General features: G+C 35.4%; 1 protein-coding gene across 2 annotated transcripts in view; it reads right to left on the bottom strand.

Annotated features, from left to right (window-relative positions):
* Positions 1–1,907: 1,907 nt before the first annotated feature.
* The window catches only part of ABCD3 (ATP binding cassette subfamily D member 3), a 33,669-nt gene continuing 14,009 nt past the window's right edge, over positions 1,908–21,567 (bottom strand). For both annotated transcript variants that reach the window (XM_049807319.1, XM_049807320.1), the window contains exons 2-23: positions 21,222–21,258; positions 18,796–18,897; positions 17,101–17,189; positions 16,155–16,224; positions 15,196–15,293; positions 14,407–14,530; positions 13,372–13,428; positions 12,234–12,376; positions 11,816–11,885; positions 11,291–11,360; positions 11,072–11,169; positions 10,902–10,993; positions 10,240–10,328; positions 10,091–10,163; positions 8,967–9,030; positions 8,468–8,545; positions 8,309–8,374; positions 8,117–8,206; positions 7,775–7,894; positions 7,242–7,346; positions 5,836–5,892; positions 1,908–5,069 (exon numbers count right to left, since the gene is read on the bottom strand). In XM_049807319.1, the coding sequence (XP_049663276.1) occupies positions 4,992–5,069; positions 5,836–5,892; positions 7,242–7,346; positions 7,775–7,894; positions 8,117–8,206; positions 8,309–8,374; positions 8,468–8,545; positions 8,967–9,030; positions 10,091–10,163; positions 10,240–10,328; positions 10,902–10,993; positions 11,072–11,169; positions 11,291–11,360; positions 11,816–11,885; positions 12,234–12,376; positions 13,372–13,428; positions 14,407–14,530; positions 15,196–15,293; positions 16,155–16,224; positions 17,101–17,189; positions 18,796–18,897; positions 21,222–21,258 (1,870 nt within the window). In that variant the 3' untranslated portion in view covers positions 1,908–4,991. The remainder of the gene's footprint in view (positions 5,070–5,835; positions 5,893–7,241; positions 7,347–7,774; positions 7,895–8,116; positions 8,207–8,308; positions 8,375–8,467; positions 8,546–8,966; positions 9,031–10,090; positions 10,164–10,239; positions 10,329–10,901; positions 10,994–11,071; positions 11,170–11,290; positions 11,361–11,815; positions 11,886–12,233; positions 12,377–13,371; positions 13,429–14,406; positions 14,531–15,195; positions 15,294–16,154; positions 16,225–17,100; positions 17,190–18,795; positions 18,898–21,221; positions 21,259–21,567) is intronic.

Genomic DNA, 21,567 nt, shown 5'->3' with positions numbered 1-21,567 from the left:
TATTTTTCCACAGTTGGACTTCAGGGGATCATTATCATGGATGTTTCTATAGACATCTCATAATATCTATAAGAATTATAGATAAATTTTAAGAATGGATTTTTAACTCCTATCTTGATGTTTTTTCACATTTCTAGACCACTTCAGAAAACCAAGGATTAGGTGGTGCACTAGTATCTGTTGAGTGTGCAGAAAGGTGAATCCTATGGAAGAATCACTGAACTAGTTCTTTCTCTCCAGTCCTAAGCCACAGGGTATTTCCTCTTTACAGATTTAAGAAACATAAGATTGAATTCCCTATTCTCTAGAAGCATAAGTAGTTTAAGTTGTCAATACTAGATGAGATTTAATTAAAAAGCCTGTCAAGTAAGTGTCATGGTAGCTTTGTTACTCACTACTCATCTTCTCTAGTATACAGTAGAGAGCTAACAAAGTGGCAATACATCCAGAATTTTCTTATAGTACAGGTCACTTTCAAATGGTGCTAAAGTAATCCTGTATTTGGGCTGTCCAGCCAGGTGTATCTACTCCAATCTATCTGTGCCACATTTGGGCAAGAAACATCCCTGCAACATGCGTACTGGCTAGGATGTAGCTTACACTCTCAACTTTTCCCAGAATTACGAGGGTCAGAGGTAGGTTGGATTTTTGTGCATTTCCTGCTGGTGGGGTTTTTTTGTAAGAAAAATATATCCATTATGCAGTGAAGCATGCTTTGCACTTGGTATGGAAGATGACAAGGTTCACAACGATGTTCACCTTGCAGCTTATTCCAGTCTCATGCTAGTCCTGTAGAAAGCACCATTGCCTCCCAAACATAGTCTTCATCAAGAAACCTTCTGCTGAGAGGGGATAGCTGTCTGGAGCTTTAGTAAACATTCAGAAATACTGGACCAAAGCTACTAAGCATCCTCAAAAGAGGGTGGATTGATCCTGAAAAGGAGTTTGAATTTGTTTCTCCATGGTTTCAGTATTACTGTTCCAGGAACTGATGTTTTCCTTCTACATAAGGAAAAATTGAAAGTGTTGATGCATACAAAACAAGCATTTGGAATTAACTGGGTAGCTGAGAGCCCAAAGTTGAACAAGAAGCAGACTTCATACTACTCTAAATATTAAATTTAAGTATTAAACATCCATCCATACAAGGAAGTTCCTTTTTGCTATGCAGCTCATCAGCTAAGTTGAATGACACTTAGATTTTTAGACTGCATCCTTGGTTGAGGAATTTCCTTTCAAAGGGGGGGTCCACCCTTTAAGAACGCTACACAACACACGTTGCACAAATGATCTCAGCTAAGGAAAAATTAGTACTAGTTAGCATTAGAAAACACTGATCACAAGAGAAGACACTTAAAATCAGTTCATTCAAGCATGTCTTGGTTTCACTCACACTACTGAGTTTCAAGTATCCTGATAGCTGGTATGTCTACCACAACAAAAGAAAAACCTTGAAAACCAAATACAATAAAGGTGGAGCGTGATTATCCTATTTTCCTCAAAGTAGAAAGACAAAAGAGCACTCAAAAGAATTACCACATTAAGTACTGATATTATGTTAACCTTATTCAGGCCCATACCCTTTTAAAAATCAATAAACTTGAAGCAAAAAGAAGAGCCAGTAGACAAAGAAGAGAGGTCAGAATCAGTGCAGACCTAAAACAGATTAATGCACCTATAATCCAATTGCTCTCAGTAGATATCTTCAAGTACTGAGCTCATGCTTTTTGTTAAGCCTACAACTGGATGGCATCACCTGGCTGATTCCAGGGTGAATTTCAGACAGTACGGCTAACTTTATACGCTGAACACAAGTCAATCGGCTCATGAAGTAACTTGAGATTTATTGAGTAGGCATTCACTGTATTGTTACAAAATTCCTAATCAAGAAACACAGAAAGCCTAGATATATTTTATCTTTAGGTTTATTATTATTTCAGAGGCACTTAATGTCTTACATTTATATAGCGCCATTTCCCCCTCCAAAACACTTTACAGTATTTACATACAGGAATGTTTCCCACCACTGTTGAAATGCAGCCATCTGACTATTACCAGTACCATCTTCAAAGCACCAACAGTTGGAGACTGAAAATATTCATCAGTACTTTCTCTTACCAAGATAGTTCAGAATTCCAATTTACAAATTTCCAACTTGTGCTATTAAAAAGACATAACAGCTAAAATACAGTACCACAGTGCAATTCTGCAACAGAACTGAGACTTGGATCATTTTCATTAGATTTTTTTACAATCTTTCATTAAACCAAGTCTATCTCAAAATACTTTAATGTAAGGCCTTTTAAGAATATAATTCTAAAACATCATTCTTTTTTATACTTTCTTTATAAGCCTCTCTTACAATCAAGCACAGAAGAGTATTTTTTTTTCCTTCCAGTATATTTAGAAACACTAAGTCCTGGCCCTAAGGAGATAACTAGCATTCTCAGTTTCAACAAACTTCACGGCATCTAAAGGCAAACCTATTCCTCCTTGGTTATGGAGTGGGATTTTTAAATTTTTTCTTTTTAGTTTGTAAAATAAGTCTGAGATTACATAAAATTTGGTTATTAACCAATTGAATTGTAAAGTACCTTGGGATTGGCTGCTGGGGTGCTATATAAGTGTGCTGCGTGTGGTTTTGCCTGTCAGTGTTAAAAATATATTAAAGTATGTCAAGTTCACTACTCCACTGCAAAGTCTGCCCTAGTCACAAAGATAATAGCAACTTCCCCATTTGAGAGATTTTTTTTTTTTTTTGTGTCTCTAAAAGGCTATTAAAACACTCCTTCCAAGAGAAGAAGTCGCATTTGTTCTGAGAACTTTCACAAAAAAAAATCCACAACAAAACACCCACCCACAAAAAAACCCCCACCAAACCCCAAAAACCCACACAACAAACTATCTGGCATCCCTATTTTCGTGGTTACAATTTAAAAAAAGACTACCACCTCACATACAGCATGCTTCTACCTGTTACGTTATGGCTGATGTGAGAATCTGAATGAACAGAAAAAATTAGTAAATGAGATATCTATTTGCCTTCTTGTGGACCAAGCACAAAAATTTATTCGGGTACTTTATTCTCTTGAATATGCCACACTTCAGAAAGCCTTTCTTGATTTTCATTGATGCTTCATACTATGAACCCACTGTGGTCACTAGATTCTTATACCAGGATAGCTGTTTGCATTTGAGTACTACGAGAGAAGAGTAGCACTGACAGGTATGGGCAAGAACTATGATAAAAGGAAAAATATTATCAGGTAGCAATTTCAACATGAAAGATGATGACTAATCAAATTGGGTAAAAATTAAGAGACAGCAGTGCATCCAACTACATACCCATTTTATAAAAAGTTGGGTTTGTTTTTAATCTAAACCCTTGACAAAAGACGCAAAGAGAACAGATTTATTGCATATTTTATGCATGCCTTCATGTAGTGCATTCCTGTATTGTATCTTATATGGAACACCAAAAAACTATCAGACCTTCACTGTAGAACAGGTATTGTAAATTATTGTTTTAAAGACCAAACACTGATTCAGTTTGAATTATACCTTCCTATTCCCTGATCACAAAAATCACCTTGCTGCATTTATGTTTGTCAAAGTCACACAGCAACCACAGTAATCATCTGCATGGAAAAAATGGTTACAGTAAACTACTTAAAGAGTTCAGTTTCTTCAAGGGGATTTGGCAGCTGGAATAAGAAAACCAGCGGGGACTAGAGATCCTTAGACAACAGCGAGAGAATCACTGGTGAATAATTTGTATGAGAAATCAAGAAACATCATGACAAATGACAGAATAAATGAGAAGGATGAAAGCATAATTTTAGGCTTCACAGCCTGGAAGACCAAAGAGGAAGTACCATTACCACTTGCGTTCAAACTCGGATCTGAAGGGCAGCTAAAACCATGAGGAGATCTGATTATTTTTTTTTTTTTTTTTAAGAGGGAGAAAAGGACAAACTTGGAAAAAGCAACTGCTGTATTACAGGACTGAACACACACAGCACAGACAACAGTCTGCTATTTCACAGATTTTTGGGCCCATTCTAACCCCTACTGATTTCAAGAGAAGAATGATTGGATCCACATTCTTTTCTCTGTTTCTACTTGTGGGACCCATTCATTTCTTCAGAGCTGAAAACATGCACAAGATTGTTTGATACAAGGAACATCACTTTTCCTTTTTTTTTTTTTTTTGTTAGTCCTTTCCTCCCTCAACCTCCTCTCAACTGTTCATTACCATAGTACTTCTCTGACTGAAAAAGGGTAGCTGGGGTGTGGGATGGATGAAGCTCTTGCTAAATTGGGAGAGAATAGGATTGCTGAGCAGCAAAGAGAATTGCATGGACAGACAGATGTTAAAGAGAACCCAAAACCCAGCAAAGAACAAGCTTAATATTTTTACCAGAAAGAATTAGTTTTGTCTTTTAGGTTCAGTCCATTCTTTATCAGCAAGGGCGTATTGGCTACATCACAAGGCTTAGTCAAGGAAAAGGCTCTTTCATTTAACAGGGCACAGATCTGAAGATGGGAGAATGTCCTGTACCATGTGAGATAACTCAGAAATATGCATAGAACGAGCAAAAATCCAAGACTGCTTTGCAGGAACAAGAGAGGTAGCAACCCTAATTTTAACAGGGCTTTTCATTGAAGGGAAAGAAGGTCTACAAAAGTCAAATCAGCTGATTTCAAATGGTTTGCATCCCAGGATGAATCAGGTTACACTGATTTAAGCCCAATTTAATTTAGGCAGGTTTTTAAACCACAAGAATAAGGACATTCTTAGTACATATCAATAATTAAACCAACATATACACAATTAGCAATATCCTACATAATAGTTAATGCTTAACAGCTTGTTTTGGGTTATCCTAGTTAATTTGTTTAAAAAACAAGCTGAGTAGTTTTATTGTACAATGTCTGCCATTCTACACACTTTCTGTAATCATCAGTCTCTGTAGCAGTTCAGTTCATGACTAAGATCCAAATTCAACTGTGTCTTCAGTTATTTTCTTGAACTCGTAGTTTCCTCTGCCATCCATATGCAAATAATACTGAAATAAAAGAACAGACGTTATCAATCACCTGAAAATTACCAGGTCTATAAATGCCTAAAATTATATTTTGAAGTAGTTTTAATGCAAAATCTTAAACTCATCTAGCCAGATGGTAAGCTTCTCCCACCTCATGTTGCAATAAATTCAATTGCCTCTGGAAAAAAGCTAAACTTTTTTTTTTTTTTTTCATATCATCCATCAGTCTTCTAATGGCCACACCTAGACTTAACACTGCTATCTTTGGTTTTGTAACAATATACTTAACGTACACATTCACCCCTGTGTGTTAATTCAGTATTTTTCACACACAGTCTGTCTGCATAAAAAGTAATAACAATAGTAAAATCTTAGTTTGGAAGAAAAGAAGTACATGTATTAGGAATTAACTTTTTTAATGCATAAGATATATTAGGTATCTTGAAAACAAAAAGTCCATGCTGTTTACTGGATTCTGGTTCAAGAGGGGTTTTTGAGGTTAAGAAAGAAGACTTAAGTATCTAGTAAGCCTTACATATTTTTGAGGCTACTTTTACAGATATGTTTACAGATTTTTGGTTACTTTCCCTTCATAACTAGAAACATAAGAATATTTCAAATAGTGTAACTGGATTATGAAAGTAAAGCCTTTTTAAAAAAAACAGAACATGACCTATTAGGATGTAAAAGGAGAACATCTTGAATTGTAAAGTCAATTTAATAGAAAGTCAAACAACAAAACCCCTACCATCTACAGATATCCTTAGCAAAAGCAAAGAATACATACATCATGATGTTTCCAGAGTGACTTTCTGTGGGAGACAGTGAAGAGAGTGATGCCAACCTATGTGAAGAAAAATGCACACAACAAAGCAGTTAATTTTTCTCATGGCTTAGGTGTTATTTATTTTTCAGCATGGTATCAGCTGAAGAGCTTAAATTCACAAACACAAACTTCCAGACTTTATTATTAACAGTATACATATGTAATCCTAATACAAGATTTTGCAGTTTAAAAAAAAAGCAGGAGGGGTTTATCTTTTTAAACTGATTTCACCATTCTTTTGCTCCTAGTGATCTGGCAAAATCTAGAATGAACTGGGCAAAGCAGGTAAGGTAGGAAGCAGGTAAAACAACAAACCTAGTGATTAAAAGAAGTCTACTTTAACAGCAAAAAACCCAGAACCACAAAAGCTATTAATGAATTATAAACTTAAAGTGATAATTTAAGATGAATAATCTACCTTTGTTTCCTTGCAACTCAGTTAATTATGCATCCCTAACAGTAGCACCTGGACAAAATGGCTCTGATAAAACAGGGTAACATTTTTTCCCTTCTGCAAGGACAGCTTAACCAGGAACTCTATTTTTCAGTAATACGCATTAGCACTTGGCAACAGTTAACTCTAAAACAAACACACAAATTATGCAAAACAGACTTAGAAAATTGTCAGGGTATTCATATTAATGTGGTAAAATTAGTTCAAGAAATAACATCTGTTCTTCTGCACAGTCCTCATCTAGTGTCAATTTACTACTACACAAGGCTCCTTAAGTTCCCACTTCAAGGTTCAAGCAGATATTTTAGTGGATGCACAGCTTTGCTCCATTACCATTCTGAGAAAACTGCTACTCAATAATTAATGTTATTTCAAGCCTATTCTTTCCCAGGCTAGGGCTGTGAAATTGATTCTTACTGATATTTCACATGGCACTATGTAGAATCTGAAATGGTGCGTATAAGAGGTAAAGGAAAAAATAATACTATATTTAATATTATCACGTTTTCCTAGAGTGCTTGTCTTTTCATATCTCAAAATAGATGCAAATGTTAACTTCCAGCCTTTCACTTCTGTTGCCCTGGCCAAAAGAAACCTCTCAAACAACAAAAAAGGCTAAAGTCTTGGATTATTTGATCTTCACTTGACATTCTAAGAGTTTATCTGGAAAAGTAAGGTTACTTAGCAGTTAGTAAGAGTTCTCTGATATAGAGGCCACATGTACCTCTAAATTGTCATAAGACTACAAAACAATTATTGAATTCTAGTGTGCAAAAGGGTCATTGCACGCCCTTCTAAGCTTTTTTTTTTTTTAATTTTTAATCTGCACTAGGCATAAGTAAGATTGCACCTTGTATCATTTTAAGTTTCCTCTTAACACACAGAAATATAGCTCCAGAAACAAAAAGCTTACCTTTCGACAGTGGCTGTAAATGTAGCCTTCTACATCAACGCTAACAGCACTGGTACACTCATCCAGAATTGCAAACTGGGGCTTATGATAGAATAACCTTGCCATCTGGAACACAAACCAAAAAGCTACTGTGGATACAAAACTACAACAAATAATGCAGCGTTAGAAGTTAAACTAAGAATTAGTGTCCAAATATTTACTGTGGCAAGGGAATTTCTTTTAAGTTGTCACCCACTGAAGCCTGAAAATCCAAAAGCTATATGTTATCTTTACTTTGGGGGGCAGGGGAATTGTTTTAGAACTTCTGCTTATATAATCAAAGTGTAAGGTATGGTAAAAGGTCAACATTTCCTATTAAATTTTGAGTACAATAAACAGTATTTTAGGTTGTTTTCTCAGTACTCGGGTATTTTACATTTTAGGGGTTTCTAAGTAAAATATTAATATTTAGTAAACAAAAACTGCTTACAATTCAGATTACATTTTCAACCTATGTCCTGTATTTGTTAAGTACTTATGCTTTTAAGACATACTGCCATTCTCTGTTTTTCTCCTCCACTGAGTACATCCATCCAATCCTGGACACTATCCCAGCCTCCTTCACGTTCCAAGATTTGACCCAGCTGAACATTATCCAAGTACTCCTTCAGCACCTTTCATTGAAACAAGAATGACAAACAGAGCTTAAGTGAACTTAGAGAAAAGATTGAAAAATATTATAAAGGGTTATACTATTGTACTGCTGTACTATCAACCCTGACAAATATTAAAAACAAACTAAATGCAGTGTTTTTAATAGCAGTTTCAGTATTTTTAAATCTGAAGCATTACTCATCTTAAGCAAGACAAAAGGTTAATGAACTAATTATCATTACCTGGTCAGAAATCCCTTTCTTCCTCTGATCTTCTAAAGTATCTGGATATATAACTTGATCTCTGAGCGTTCCAAGAGTCATATATGGTCTCTGAGATACAGTTAGAAACAAAAAGCTATATTAAATATTTCTAAACATAGTCAAAACAGGAAGAATGAGATCACTATTGCCAGTTAAAGTACTTTGCCTCACCTGGGGAACATAGAACAACTTTCCTCTTACAGGTTTTGTTAAACGCCCACCAAACAAAGGCCACAACTGCAACATGAAAAAGGTTTAAACTTGACCAAAAAAGTCCAGTTAGAACAGCGCTTTGGATTGTCCCCCGTTTATTTAAAAAAGTTCCCTTACCTCACCAAGAACACGAAAAAGTGAGCTCTTCCCACACCCATTTGGCCCACATATCAGTACATTTGCACCAGATCGAACCTAAAAAATGCAAAGCCAATGCATTAAAAGGGTAGTAAAAAAGTATTGTTGAAAGCTTCTACAGTCAATAAGATAAGCTGGTATTCTTGTAGGCTTGTACATAGTACTTCGACATTAAAATGAGTAATTTCTACCAATGATTTTTTTTTTTTCTCCAATTAGTTTAGCACCAACTGCAGCCGGAAGAAAACACGCTTGTAACAATATGAACATTTTCTGGGAAAATAGCTCATTGCCTTTGTTTTTTTTTAAACTAACATGATTAATTTTGTTCAGATTTAAGAATACCATATAAGCACCTCTCCATTTTCGTTTGCACATTTTTTTTATAAATCAGATTACTATGAAATTATCATCTTCACTTTCAAATTTTGTATGAAAAAAATTTTCTATGATACTATAATAAAAACAAACAACTTACCTCAAAGTTAAGGTCTTGAATCAAAACATCTCCATTTGGTGTCACCAACGGAACATGATCAAACCTATTTGTATTGCAAGATTAAAAAAAAAAAAAAAAAAAAAAAGAGCAGTTGCCTAAAAGCAGCTAATAATGCATGCTTACTCAGAGATTTAAGGAACAGGGCAAGACTTCAGCAGTACTTCATTCAGTACACTGCCCCAGCTTCTAACTATTAACAGCTAAGAAAGTTCTTGAACCCAAAGTGATACTTTAGCATTTAACAAACATGTACAGATTTTATTTTTTTCCTTCATGTATTTGTTTTTCTGAATCCTTCTAAGCCTTTGGTCTCCAAAACATTTTGTAGATATAAACCTACATTTAAAGATGCACTTAATTTTAAACCTGCTAATGGAAGCGTATTCCATTAGTTCTAAGATACACAATGAAAGACTTCTCTGCTCATGTGCCCCTTGCTTTTTTAAAAAAAAAAAAAAAAAAAAAAATATAGCTCTATCTCCTTTCCTCCTTTCAGTCTTCCTCCCCGCTTTCCACTCTACTCCACTATCTGCTTTCCACAGTGACCAGACTGAGGCTATTTAATCTTTTAACTAGCTTTACTATATACCTTTAAGTAGTACTACTATGTCAATACTATGTTGCTCAGACTGCAAAGAATGGAGGAATTGATTGCTGCTTGAATACATCAATGAACTGTCTGAGCATACAGAAAATACAAGCAAATATTTTGAAACTGAATACAAACTTGCCCCTGATTTTTACAACTGAATTATATAATGGAATAGAATATGTAACCAATGTACTCCTAATAAATTTGATAAAGTGTCAAAAAAATGGTCTGGGAAGTCATATTCCAAACGACAGCAGGAAATGTTACCAAAAAGGCTAAATCTAGACAGCATATTATGTCTTTTGCCACCCTGAGATGACAAGGATTGACTTACAGAATAGAAAAGCTGAGTGGGAGTGAGGTGGAATTATTTGTAAATAAACTATAGTACAACAGGAATTGCATACTGTAATAGTGTGTATTAAAACATCTATTAATAGTGGTAGGGGAAAAGATTTAAAAGCCAGACTACGTTAAAAGTACTGAAGTTGTGGAAACTTTGTAAACCTACTTGATAACGTTATCAGCATTGATAATTTCTCCAGATCCAGGTATCAAAGGCAAAACTTGCTTTTTGTCTGCATCTTAAATTAAGAAAGAAGTATTAGAGAGTGGAACACTACACAGAGATGCACATACTACATATTATGGCACATGTACCTTTTTCTTGTGATACCATAGTACGCTGATATTTGCCACTATTCAAGTCCTTCAGAACCTGCATTAATTCTGTAATTCGAGCTGTGAAACTAAAAAAAACCAAACAAACAAAAAACCAAAAACCAAGCTGTAAGTAATTAATCTTTAGAAGTTTTAGAAATCCATAGACACTCTAAAGAGTACTTTTAAACTGTCAAAATGACAAAGCTATTCAACCCAGCATAGAAACAAATGTTTACATTTTAGAGTTCCACTGAGGTGGTCCAATATTCACAATATTTACAAGAACCTTTTCCTGTAATAGCCAAATATTTGATAACTTCTCTTCTTAAAATGTAAAAAAAAACCCAACAAAAAACCCAGTTAGATAAGTAATCAATACATAATTGATTTATGAGAATCTGACAATGTCTTTTCAATTAAACATTCGAACTGTATGCTGTTACTATTCAGATATGAAATTACTAGTGGACATAAGTAGCATGTCTTCAGATAAAAAATTTTTATGCTGAAAACTTAATTTCTAGATTTTTTAGGGTGCTGCAATGAACAAAGCAGATATCTCATTTTAAGAAACTGACTGTAGAATTAAAATGAGTTTGAGAAACAACAACAACATAATTTTACAAAATATTATTTTACACAACTACTATTAAGCTTACCCAGCCAATCTTGTCATTTCACGGCCTGCTAGGACTATTCTGCCCAAAGCTTGAGACATTCTCAGTAACATTCTTCCACTTTGGTAGTAATCCTACAGTAGAAGAAAGTTTCTTTATGTGGACTAACAAAATTTAAATTCAGGAAATTGTTTTAATTCCATTCTATTTACCTCCAAAAGTTCTGCATGAGTACTATTCTGATGACGAGGATCAGCCAGGTTCAGAAATGGACGACTAACAACCAGGTAACCAACCACAGTGGCAAGGTCTGCAGTTTAAGAGTAAATATTAAGCTACACATTCATTGAAGCAATAAGAAAACATTATCTTTGAAAAAGTTTAGCACTTTGTTATTTATAGCAATCCATTAGCACTGGACAAACACTTACATTTGGCAATGATAGTATCAATGAAACCCATAGAGAACCGGAACAAGATGAAATTATGCAAGTGTTCCACCTGGTAAGTTACAGGGGAAGAAAAAAAAAAAAAAAGGTCAAACTACTATCAGTACCTGGTTTACTGTCTTTTATTATTTTACAGACATTTGATTCCAAACAGTCATTTTTTAGCAAGTCACAGATACCTCAACACACCTATAACTGTGACGAGCACTGCACAAGTGTCCCCACTGGCAAAGACTTGCACTCTAGATCAAAACAACCTACACCTGAAACTAAGCAGTAAGAGAATAGTAATTGTGGTGGGTAAAAAGGAGGTAAGTGGCAAAAGAAAGACCATTCTATCAGAAACTTGTGTTCTGCTTATAGCCTACTGATTTATTTTTAAATCTAATGACTGTAGCAGCATAGACACCAAGCCACTATAATTCCATTTATATATGTCAAATATCACCAGGATAAAATTAATTGAAGTTTTGCTTAAAATGTTTTAAAAGATAAAAGAAGTCTTACCAGTTTACGGAAGGTTTTGTGAATAGTCTGTTTTTCTCTCAGGTTTCCATTATAAAAAGCAATTTCTTCACTAAAAAAAACAACAACAAAGCCAAAAAGAAAGCAACTTAATTTTGTTAGACAGTCTTTGAAAATCAGCCATAAAACACAGGAATATAGCTCTTTCAGTTACTTTATGAAATAAGAGTTGGTACTTTTTCACAGTAGAACATGAGCTTATTATAGTCCCAGCTACAGTTTGTCTTTTGAATTAGGAATATAGTGCACAAGTTATTTAATAATAATCTGCATAAAGATGCAAACGCTTTGCTCAGAACCGATAGCATCAGACTTTCCAAATATGTTTTAACATACGGCTTCCATTTACACCACAGTACTACTTTGTCACTTACATCTTGCCATCTGAGTAAATCTATACCTGTTTGTAATAAGCCGTGAGTTGACATATCTGTACTCCCCTTCATATTTTTGTTCTATAATAGTCATCTTGCCAATTGGTCTCCTTAAACGTGTAAGGAAAAACCCCGAAATAACCAAGTACGCCATCATGCTAGCTGGACCCTGTGAATCAAAAAAGAATAAAAGCTTACCATTTAGATGGTCTCAAATTCCAACATCTGTATCCAAAATGCCAGAAAGCATAAACCCCATGATTCTCACAATTACTCTTGCAATTCCCATCATGTTCCTTTCTTTTGCATTGTAGACACTGTTTCACTAATTTCACTAATTCTCTGTCCCCAGATGCCCTTCCCATTCCAGTCTTCTTTTCAAGTTTTTATCATCTCTCAGTGCAATCTGTGTCCTACTGTCCCAGCTTATTTCATTAATAATTTTCTGGTCCTTTCTCATTTCCTCTCCTTCATTTCTACTTACTTCTTTTTCTCTCTATTTGCTACATTGTCATCGCAGTCAATATTTCAATCCCATTCCCTTCTTTGATCCATCTATCTCCAACACATTTCCTGCTTCTCTTAAGCAGTCCTGGTAGGGATCTCTTATTCTTCTGGATCCTAAGCTTCAACAGACCAGGGCTGCCAAATAGCATGCTTAAATATTACTGAAGTGTAGCATGGCATAAAACCAAAGGCATAAACTGAATTTGGCATAAACTGCCTGTAATAACTAAGTATTACAGAAAGCAACACAAAGATGTCCAAGACTGGAAAAATTACCTAGGTTCAGCTAAGCCTTACTGCAGTCTGTTTTGACAAAATCTGTATCATGGGTCCCAGAACTACTTCTTGTCAAATTCTGAGCATTTTTGACAATGAATCATTTTACTAAGCTGGTCACACAGCTCAATGCAAGGAATGGCTCCCCTTTATAGAGGCTGCAAAGAAAAAGAAAACTTATTTTCTCCCTTAAATGGAAGTCATGCAAGATACAAGCAGCCAGAAGGGTACTGTACTAAATGGGATTCCCAAGTAACTGCTAGAATAAAAAACTGTCTTGTTTCTTCAAATCATTGAATGCCTGCAAATTCTGTTTTTTATTTTGCTTGCCTCAAGATAAAGAGTACTAAAGCATACAAAACAAAACCCCACTCAGTTTACCTGAGCTCCTATTGCACTTGTTAGCTTGAAGATGTACAAAACTATATCCAAGAAGGGCTGTAAGAGAAGCATAGAAAAAAAAAGCATTAGAACACCAATATAAAACAAATAAAATGATCTAGAAACCACCCCAAGAACAGTTATAGCTCTGCATTAAAAGCACAACACTGGTTAACATATCATACAAACTGAATGCTAAAACAAAAAGGAATCTCAGCCACACGACGTTTTCCTGAAAACATTCCCTCAAGAATTGAACATAAAACCATCATGATCTTCCGATAAAGTACATACCGTATAAAAAAGTACTTCACTATTTTAGGTCTGTAATAACATTCTGCTCACTAAGCAAAGTTGGAGTAGACCCCATGATTACTTAACTGAAGTAATTTTGAGAAATAATGAGAAGGATAATGCCATATAGTTGGCTATATACCTGATAGAAGCAATATTCCAATTTGCAAGCATCCTGTTCTATGCACTCTGTCTCAAAGCTAGAGCAGCTGAACTACAGGTTTTGTAGCCAGAAGTTTTTGAACACATCAACTCACATTTTGCTTTATACTTCTGCTTGTATAAACAACATAACATCAAAAAAAAATTTAGTCTAAAAATTTCAACAGTATTCTACTTCATTACCTAAACCCCCTAAAATTTACACCAGAAACAGGGGAAATGCTTATTCAACCACACCTCCCTACCACCAAAAATATTAATATGGAACTAAAAGCTAGCCCTTGGTTTTCTTCTGAAACCTAACCAGCTGAGAAAGCATACTCATCCCAGTTCAACTGCAAAAGAATGCAGTAAGTTCTTTAAAGGAAAATGGAACACAAATTATAAGAACCCACAACAGTGCTTTAGCAGAGGTCATGGAAACCACAGGGAGTGTGAAATTATATAATATCATAAACAATTTTTTTAGCACCATACTCCAAGAAATACACATATAAATGCAAGCAACTGTTTTAAGCTCTGACACCACATCCTAAACATCCACAGCTATTACTCAAAGTTACCTCTGAAAATACTTACCTTGCTAAGGTTTGAGTACAGGTCCACTACACTGTTACAGAATTTTTCCACATCCTGTGTGAGGAGTTGATCTGGATTAGCTATTCTGTTGTCCAGATTTCCCATTTTGTAGTATGTATAAGCTCTGAAACAAAACAATAGCTAAGTGGCAGAAAAAAATTCACTACCTGAAATCTCAATAATTGGAACCCCCCCTGCTTCTGACAACTGAGATGGAAAGTAGTGCAAACATTAAATGACTGTATGGAGTCAACATAGCTTGTGTTTCTGCCTGACCAGATCCACATTAAATCCTGTAGAACTGTTTGGGCTCTAGGATGTCTTAGTTGAAGCTCAGGCCCATGCTGCTCTATGAACTGCTGCTGCACTTAAGAGTTAGAAAACCCTCACAAACTCTACATCAGCAGACCTGACAACCAAAAGTCAGTGCAGGAGGACATAAGCAGCTACTCATATTCATGCATCCAATTCAGTCTGCAGGATTATGAGCACTACATGAAAGCAACTTAAGTGCTTTGGAAGCTGACCCAGTAACAGAAGCAGTACAGTGCATTTCCCCCTGCCACCAGTTCAGCCAACTTTGCTGTCTTTGTATCTGTGCTATATACAACCTAGATAAGCCACTCATCCTTAACTGCAAGTTAATTGCAACCAAAAGCCTTTTCTAAGCAGTAAACCTAACCTATTAAGCACCTTGCTACCTTCTTACTCTGTACTTAAAAATTATTTGGTTTGATTTTAATCAATTTAGTTTTTAAAACCTTCAGAGATTAACAAGGTGTTACTTACTTAAGATATTCCTCATAGAGGTATCTGGTAAGTCTTACTCGGAAGCAAAGTTTCAATTCATTTAGACCATACTTCAGGAAGTTATTCACTAAAGAGATCTAAAATAAGAGACAGCATTTCAATATTTAGCTGACGAGATTTAATATACTTAGATAGTTTGCAGCACAAATTGTGCAAACACTTTAGAGCAGGTGAATTCTCCCCTTGAAGTCAATAATACTATTAACACATCTAAGACTAACCATATAGTGTCTGCAGGATCACCGATTAGGTTTGTCTACATTTTTGACAACTTCAGTTCCCAGTGGATCTCAACACATCAAAAGATTAAAACTACCTTCACATCACATATCTTCAGCTCTACTGATAAGTTCTAGAAAAGAGCCACCATTTGACAATCACTACCTTAAATTTATCAATTAGTTTTTAAATCTATTGTAAACCAGCCACATTATCTATTAGGTAGTAACAATTATTTCTGTCTGGTGCAGGTCAGATGTTGACAAGCTGAAGAAGTTAAAGGGCAGGAAAAAAAACGTAACGAATCTCAGAGGCAGCTGTAAGAAATACAAAAATTAAAGACTAAAGAAATCTTCATCTTCAGTGGTGTCAAAAGAATCCCAAACCTACAATGTTGAAACATCATCCAGTCCACAAGATGTTATTATGCAGTATTACAGATGGCACGTTAAGCTATCAGTCAAAATTGCCATCAACAAAACCAACCTGAAAACCTAAACATATCTGTCAGAAAAATAGTTGCAATCTATAAGGAAACATGCTGATAAAGTCTCCCACACACTGAAGCCAGAAAGTGAAATGCATCTTGATACAGACCTGCATGTAAGACAACTAGTTTCCATGGGTTTTAAGACATCAATTTGAGATCTTTTCCTCAAATTCTTAATTTACATTTTAAATATATTCTGCTGAAAGGCTAGCACAAGAAAAGCACTTACAGCAGGCATTGCAGCAATAAAGTTGAACAAGTATTTCTTGAAATCTTTTCTGCTGCGGCCAATGATAGCACTGTAAACAAACATCAGCTAAGAGTTAGTTACAAGAGAAACAAGAAAGTATAAGCTAGCATGTTTTAAGTAGATAAATTCTCAGTGGACCACACAGAGGAAAAAAAAATCATCATGGAAATCTGTATTATCAGCTGTAGGATCAAGTATGACAGACTTCTGTAAGTTAAGCGCTAAGTGACAGACTAAACAATTATCTCCCTTCTGCTCCTGCAGTAACTGCCTGCATTAAGGGCTCAGAAATTCATGGTCACAGAATATGAGTTCCTTTCACAGATTCTCACAAGACAGAAACAAACAGTCCTATTCGACAAAGCACTGAAAGTCTCTCCTGAAATACAATATCACTTTAAATTCAAACTTCAAGACAAATTCTGACTTGCTTCAATTAGCAAGAGCAACAAGAATAATCAGAAGTCTAGAAAACACTTTCTAAAATGGTAACACCAAAAGCATTGTGTTTATCAATCTAAACAGCTCAGCAGGAAGAAGTAACAGTCATACTATCCACACAACACGTCTGAGTCTATGACATAGAACCACTATGCCACTATTCTGAAGTGCCCTCTTGGATATTCAGTTAAACATAAGATTTAGAGTCTTCGGTGTACAAAATGTGACCAAAATAACTGAAAATCTTTTAATAAGTAAATTTTGGTTAAACATATAAAATTGTGTCCAACAGCAGAAAAACAGTTGATTAATTTTTTTTTCTTTAAAAAAAATACCACAGATACTCCCCCAAAATTGCAACTATACCAGTTTTCCAACTGTTTTATATAAGCAAGCTATATAATGTCTGAATATGTGTTCTGACAGACTACTTTCGCCATTAAACACAAGAAAGAATGTTTAAAAATAGCAAGTTCATAGATACCTTTCAATGACTGTTCCATTTTGAATCATCCAAATATCACAATATGTGCGGACTACCAGCATCACAGCAATAAGCAGCAAATAACCTGTCTAGTACAAAACCAAAAGTATAACAGTTAAAGAATGGATAAAATTCACCTCTTCTCTACTAAGGGCTCCAACCATAACTAGCAGAAAAGTAGTACCCTGCTGCCATCAGCTAATATAATATTTGCTTAGTTTGCAGGAAACACATTAGCATACAATATTTTTCATAAAATACCAATTACATTTTTATGGAGAAAGTTTGTATTTTTAAAAGCTGTATTTGGTTGATACATATACTGGACACATCCTATAAGATTGAGGATTGCAGAGGTAAAGAAGTTACTACTATTCTGAGACACCTTTCTGCCATAAGCATAGGTTCATATAGGTTGCAAAGGACTTCTGAAGATCACCTACTCTAACTCCACACTCAAAACAAGGCCACTAGTAACCAGTCAGACCCTGTACCATTGACCAAAAATCTTTAAGCCCAACAGTCCAGCCAGTTTTCCATCCACTTCATTGTCCACTCATCCAGCCAATTGAGTTTGGTTACCAAGATACTAGGGGAGACCTTAGTCTCAAGGCCTTGATAAAATCAAAGTATTCAATATCTTTGGTTCTTCCCTTATTCACAGAGCCAGTCATCTCATCATGGAGAGCCATCAGGTTAGTAAGGCATGATCTGCCATTCATAAATCCAGGTTGGCTGTTTGCAATCACCTTTTTGTCCTTCATGTGGCTGGAGTTAGCTTCCAGGATGATTTACTCAGAGCCTTACAAGGAATACGGTGAAGCTGGCTAGCCTGTAGCTTCCAGTATACTTGTTTTCAAAGATGGGTGTGACATTTGGGTTTCTCGGGGATTATCAGTAACGTCTTCTGATGGCCATGACCTTTTCAAGTTGATGGAGGCCAGCTTTGTCAGCACTGCCAGCACCCTCAGAGGCATTCCCATCCATGCTTCTACCTTCTGTGTACTTCCTTTTCATGAATGAGCTGTCAAAGGTCCCTGTTAATCCAGGCTAGCTGGCTCCCATGCTTGCTCTACATTCTGTACATTGGAATTCATTGCCCTTGTGCCTGATGTATATTGAAGTTCTATTACAGTTCATCACTTACATTCTGAGCTCAACTAACACTCAAAAAAAAAACTTCAGTGTTCTGGAAAGCATGAGAAAGACGCTGAGGCAAACAATTTTATCTTGCCAAATTCCAGTCTGCATAGCTTTCCTGAAATGATGCTAACAGACGTTTTGACAAATTCACTTTCTAATAAGGGTTGGCCTAGATATAAGTTACAAAAGCAAAATTATGGATGAACAGCATGCTATTTAAAGATAGGAAGCATTTGCACAGAGAAGTCTACTATCTTGCATCGAATCAAGCAAAACCTGAATGCCCTTTTAAGAGATACACCACAGACAGTAGTTACTAGCTGACAGTAAAAGGCTTACCTTGTAATTCAAACCAGAATGCAACTTTAGCGATCTAACAACTGAACATACATGCAGATTTTTATATTGACGTGTTGCTATTTTAAAACATGTAGTACAATTTAGTCCTATTCAAGTAAATTATATGCTTTTGTTTAAATGCTGGTAAAATTATGAAAGACAACTTAACTCCAAAAACACCCAATTTTATTTGTTACTGCAGGCAATGCTTACCTCTTTACAAAGTGTTCTAGGGACCATTATTTTCAGGATTCGACATATTCTTGCAATAAACACTCTGTCCACCATTGCTCGCTCCTTCTTTCCCTCTTTCTGCTGCACATAGAACAAGCAAAACAAGGAAAGTGATATTTTTATTTTTTTGATAATGTATTATTTAAATGTTGATGTGATATTTTCCCTATCCAAGTTATTTACAGCTACCTTCCTTCTGCAGCATTTGCAATATTTCCCTCCAATTAAAGACTTGCTTACACAAGTTAAATAAAATGTAAGATTGGGACCATATCCCCTCACACCTAACAGAAATTCTAAGAGAACTAAGCTATCAAATCAAATTGCAATAGGAAGCAGCTGCCATGATACAAAATAATACTTATTTCAAATCTATGTTAAGTGATACACAAACAATGCAGAGCACAGCATTAAAACATCCAAACATTGCTTGTCTCTAAAAATACTGGCTGATGGTGTCTTCTAAAGATGCCTTCCATCATTTCTGAAGACCATTAATGGTTTAAACTCCTTGACTGTACAGCCCAAACTTCCTTGAAGTGAAACCAGAATTTGTTATTCCTTTACTTCTAAAAAGGAGTGCAACACATTCCCAGTGAACTAAATCTACTAGACTTAAAAACCCTCCTATACCCAAACACTTTTTATTTGGGTCAGTTGCATTTGTTTACTCCATATAACCCTATCTTCTGTCCTACTAACCTGAATACTTTTTAACAAGCTAATGGTCCAGGTATCTTTTATTTCCTTTGTTTTCCTTCTTACCTTTCACAGTTGTGACATAAGAATTCAGTCCTGAAAACAGACTAAAAAGGGCATACATGTGTACTCAAAACAAGTCCTGCCTAATCAACCTAATCCTGCTATCTTTGCTACCCAAAACTCACGTGAAGCATAAGTTATCAATGCCTATAGTAATACTACAACATACTCAGACAGGAAACCTCAAAGAAAAAACTAGGGAGACAGGATAAGGAAGACAAATACAGTAGCCTGTGATTTCACCATTAATCAACTGAGACAATCCTATCAAGCACTCTATTTTTTTTTTTATTTCCAAGGATGATTAAACCACAGAAACTTGCACAAAGAGCCCAACTTAATCTCTTCACTTAACTGTTTACATCTGCAACACAATAGGCTACAAGTGTGAGCTCTGAGCCCCAGCAAACACAAATATACTCTGAATGCTCTGTGAATAAGCCTACACCTGTTTTTCATGGGATGAAGTCAACTATAGTCCTATCCTTTTTAAAAAACTATGTGAACACAAACTACGGATAAAAATTCTAGCCAGATAGAATGATATACGGTAGATGATAAACATATTTTAATTAAAAATTATTTACACAAAAAAAATCTAAGCAATCCCAACAACAATGAAGCATGTCCCTACACATGTTATTGCTTTTCTATAATAGAAAAGACAAATGCAATGTCTGATGTGCAAAATTTCTAGGAGTACCTGACTAGACATATTTGATGTCTGAGCCAAACCTATTCTTCCTCTCTATCCATCTCTTCCCCATTTCTACTTGTGTTGCATTTCTATTAATCTGGTATCTTCTTTCCCAGAGGGCTTTTTCCTTAGACTGTTAATTCCTTATTCAGTATAATTATATCCAAGGTGGGTAGGAATAAAAGAAAGCTAGTTAAGATTTTTACAGATAGGTATAGCTATGCAAAATACAAGTATTTATGGCAGATAGTGCAGTCAAGGTCTGGCTAGAAGCTAACAGGATGCTTGTATACACCTTTATATTTATCCAGTGCAAGCCTTTTCTTCAGTTTCCAGCAAAGATGGAAGTACATGGAATAGTTATCTATTCACACCATCATATGATCCAATATTTCTAACCATGGGCTCTGTCCTTTGGGCTAACTGTCATGTTTTATTTGAACATGAAACAAAAAACTTGACTTAAAGGGATATAACATATCATTTTCAAATAAATGAATTAACAGACACACAGAAGACCAGGGAAATGCCAAACCTCCTACCAGAAGTTTGAAGTACTTGTTAGAAATTGTCAGACTCTACATCTTGTTCCATACTTTTTTCTTTTAAATAAAAAGCAAATACAAGTCATACCAAATCTATAGGCAACTGTTTGTTGCTATGCTTACAGCCAAACTTACAACACTAGTCCTTAAACATTCATAAGGCACAAAAAGATGAAAAAGCACATGGTACACGTCAAGAATATATCACTACTCGGTCAAACATCAGCTACATGTGATTAACACGATTCTTCCATTTATTTCACCAATGCAAGTCTGAAAGTATCACTCAAACCACATTTGCACAATAGCCACCATTCTCTCCAAAATAAAACTACAATTATGGGACTTAAAAAAATCAGTATTTAAAATTATTAAAGACATATTAATGAAGAAAGAATTACCTCATTGTTCTGCAAGGCTTGTTTTCCACTTCTTTTACTGTAGATGAAAAAATAAAGTATTTTACTTGTTATTAACACACTTTTCTTTGTCCTGATCTCTACACAGAAGAGACAGAAAGGAAAGCTTGGGATTATATCCCTATTTCTTTCAAAGCAGTACAGTGTCTTCACAGCAGGGCTACCTTTTATGTCAAACCTATGAGCTGTTTTTATACAATTTCAATGAAACCTTACTCCTTCCATTATTCAGTTTCACGTAGGGAAACTAAGTCTCCCTCTTTCATCTCCGAGTTTTGCTTTACTTTAGCTTCTGTATCATCAGTTCCTAGTGTTTCTCACGTATATA

The sequence above is a fragment of the Accipiter gentilis genome, chromosome 8, assembly GCF_929443795.1.
Source record: "Accipiter gentilis chromosome 8, bAccGen1.1, whole genome shotgun sequence".
Classification (NCBI taxonomy): Eukaryota; Metazoa; Chordata; class Aves; order Accipitriformes; family Accipitridae; genus Astur; species Astur gentilis.
Note: the sequence above shows the minus strand (reverse complement) of the source record. Positions and strands in the feature narration are given on the sequence as shown.